Source organism: Clinocottus analis, unplaced genomic scaffold, assembly GCF_023055335.1.
Source record: "Clinocottus analis isolate CAN_PGR_092001 unplaced genomic scaffold, fCliAna1.0.p SCAF_9, whole genome shotgun sequence".
Classification (NCBI taxonomy): Eukaryota; Metazoa; Chordata; class Actinopteri; order Perciformes; family Cottidae; genus Clinocottus; species Clinocottus analis.
The window spans coordinates 7,847,853-7,849,696 of record NW_027176251.1 but is presented as its reverse complement, the minus strand read 5'-3'; the positions used below and the strand labels follow the sequence as shown (position 1 = coordinate 7,849,696).

General features: G+C 49.5%; 1 protein-coding gene across 1 annotated transcript in view; it reads right to left on the bottom strand.

Annotated features, from left to right (window-relative positions):
• The window catches only part of erfl3 (Ets2 repressor factor like 3), a 40,749-nt gene extending 39,154 nt beyond the window's left edge, over window positions 1-1,595 (bottom strand). The window contains exon 1 of the mRNA XM_068570001.1: window positions 1,005-1,595. Coding sequence (XP_068426102.1) covers window positions 1,005-1,026 — 22 coding nt within the window. The 5' untranslated portion in view covers window positions 1,027-1,595. The remainder of the gene's footprint in view (window positions 1-1,004) is intronic.
• Between the last annotated feature and the right edge of the window lie 249 nt (window positions 1,596-1,844).

The window sequence follows — 1,844 nt, the reverse complement described above, 5'->3', positions numbered from 1 at the left end:
GAAGGGAGGGGAACGTCCCAAGTGGAAAAGGGTCCCACACAGTTTGTCAGTCACTCACACACTGCCCTATGCCAAATGCTTACCAGTAACTACTTATGAAGTAAAAAAAAAAAAAATCTCAAATATATGCAGATTTTGTTTTACACAGGGGACCATAGATAATAAAAGAATGCTATACACTTTCAGATAGTATCGTCTGGCTGGGGTTTCTTGAGATTAAAGCAAAGTCAAAATCACAGTTAGTTTTGAAACTATAAGAAATGGTTAACGGCAGGCAGTTTATTACTGACGCAAATTAGAAAACTTCCACTTCCTCCTTTTGAAAAAAGAAAAAGCATCGGCTGCATGAGAAGGGAGCAAGAACAAACTTATGCAAGCATTTCAGGAATTAGACAGCAAGACACACACAGACCTCAGCTGACTACTGGAAACCCCCTCCTCCCCTCTCACTTCAATATGCTGACAGGCAAAGGACCAGACAAATGTTGCCCCAAGCTCTCTCTCTCTCTCTCTCTCTCTCTCTCTCTCTCTCTCTCTCTCTCTCTCTCTCTCTCTCTCTCTCTCTCTCTCTCTCTCTCTCTCTCTCTCTCTCTCTCTCTCTCTCTCTCTCTCTCTCTCTCTCTCTCTCTCTCTCTCTCTCTCTCTCTCTCTCTCTCTCTCTCTCTCTCTCTCTCTCGTCAGTGTGACACAGACGATGTCGCTGTAACAACTATACAGTAGTTTACACCACTTCCTCTTGAACAATGAGTATAGTACTAAAACGTGCACCACATTTCAGTCTCTCTCTTATCTAACGCGCTGATCCCGAGAGCCGAGATCAACAGGTTTTCTGATTGGAGGCGAATGATGATGATGATGATGATGATGATAAACGCGAGTGGCTCGTTCATTAATCAGCAACACAGTGACTGTGAGCTCGGCCGACTAAACATAAACCCCGCAGCAAGTAAACAAGACAGACAATGGTGGGTAGACATTCACAAGCGAGAGTCACGAATACTTACCATTGTCTCCAGGTGTTTTCATGTCTTCCTGCGTTCACGTCGCTGAGCGAGACAAGCCAGCGGATGAAGTTCACTAAACAGGATCAATTCCACAAAAGTTGCTTGTGGAAAAGAAGAAGAAAAGTCTCTCTGCCTTTTCCTCCCCCTCTTGGTTCGCAATCTGGAAAACTAGGTGAGGGAGATCCGTCGAAAACTTTTTGTAGCGCGGTGCCCGAGCGGCTCTCTATCTTGTCTATCTCTGTCTCCCCGGCGAGCGGCTTTGCTTTCTCCCCGAGACCTCGCTGCCGGTCCCCGCTTCTTTCGTCCCGTAACTACCAGGCGTTGAAATCTGCTCAAGCGGCGGCGTAAGCACAGCCGTAAAAGCCTTTCTTTTTGCTCCCTTCCTTCTGTCTTTTAACAAGTTGTTTCGCTAGCTGTCCGGTGGCTGTTTACTCCATCTCAACCGCATCCTCGTCGCTGTTTGACATCTCTCCGCCGCAAAGCTTTGTTCTTTGACAGAAACGAACGTTAAAGAGGAACCTCTCTTTCTTTACGGACTTTTTTTAAGTCCTCCACTCTCGCACCATTCACTGCTACTCTCTCCTCCCCCCGTGCGTCTCTCCGTCCTCGGGGTGTCGTGTTTCGCTCGCTCTCTTTCTGAGCGGGGCCCGCCCACACTGGCGGGGTGGGTGGGGGTGGAGGGAGGGAGGAGGGGGAAGGGGGAGGCTAACGTGGCGAGTCACGCCCACTCACCACGAGCCGGGGCCTGGGCTGGCGTCATTGCAGCACGCGGCGTTGCTTGGAGACCGCCACAGCGCGCTGCCGTGGTGACGTCACATCCGAATCCTGCGATTCGAGAGA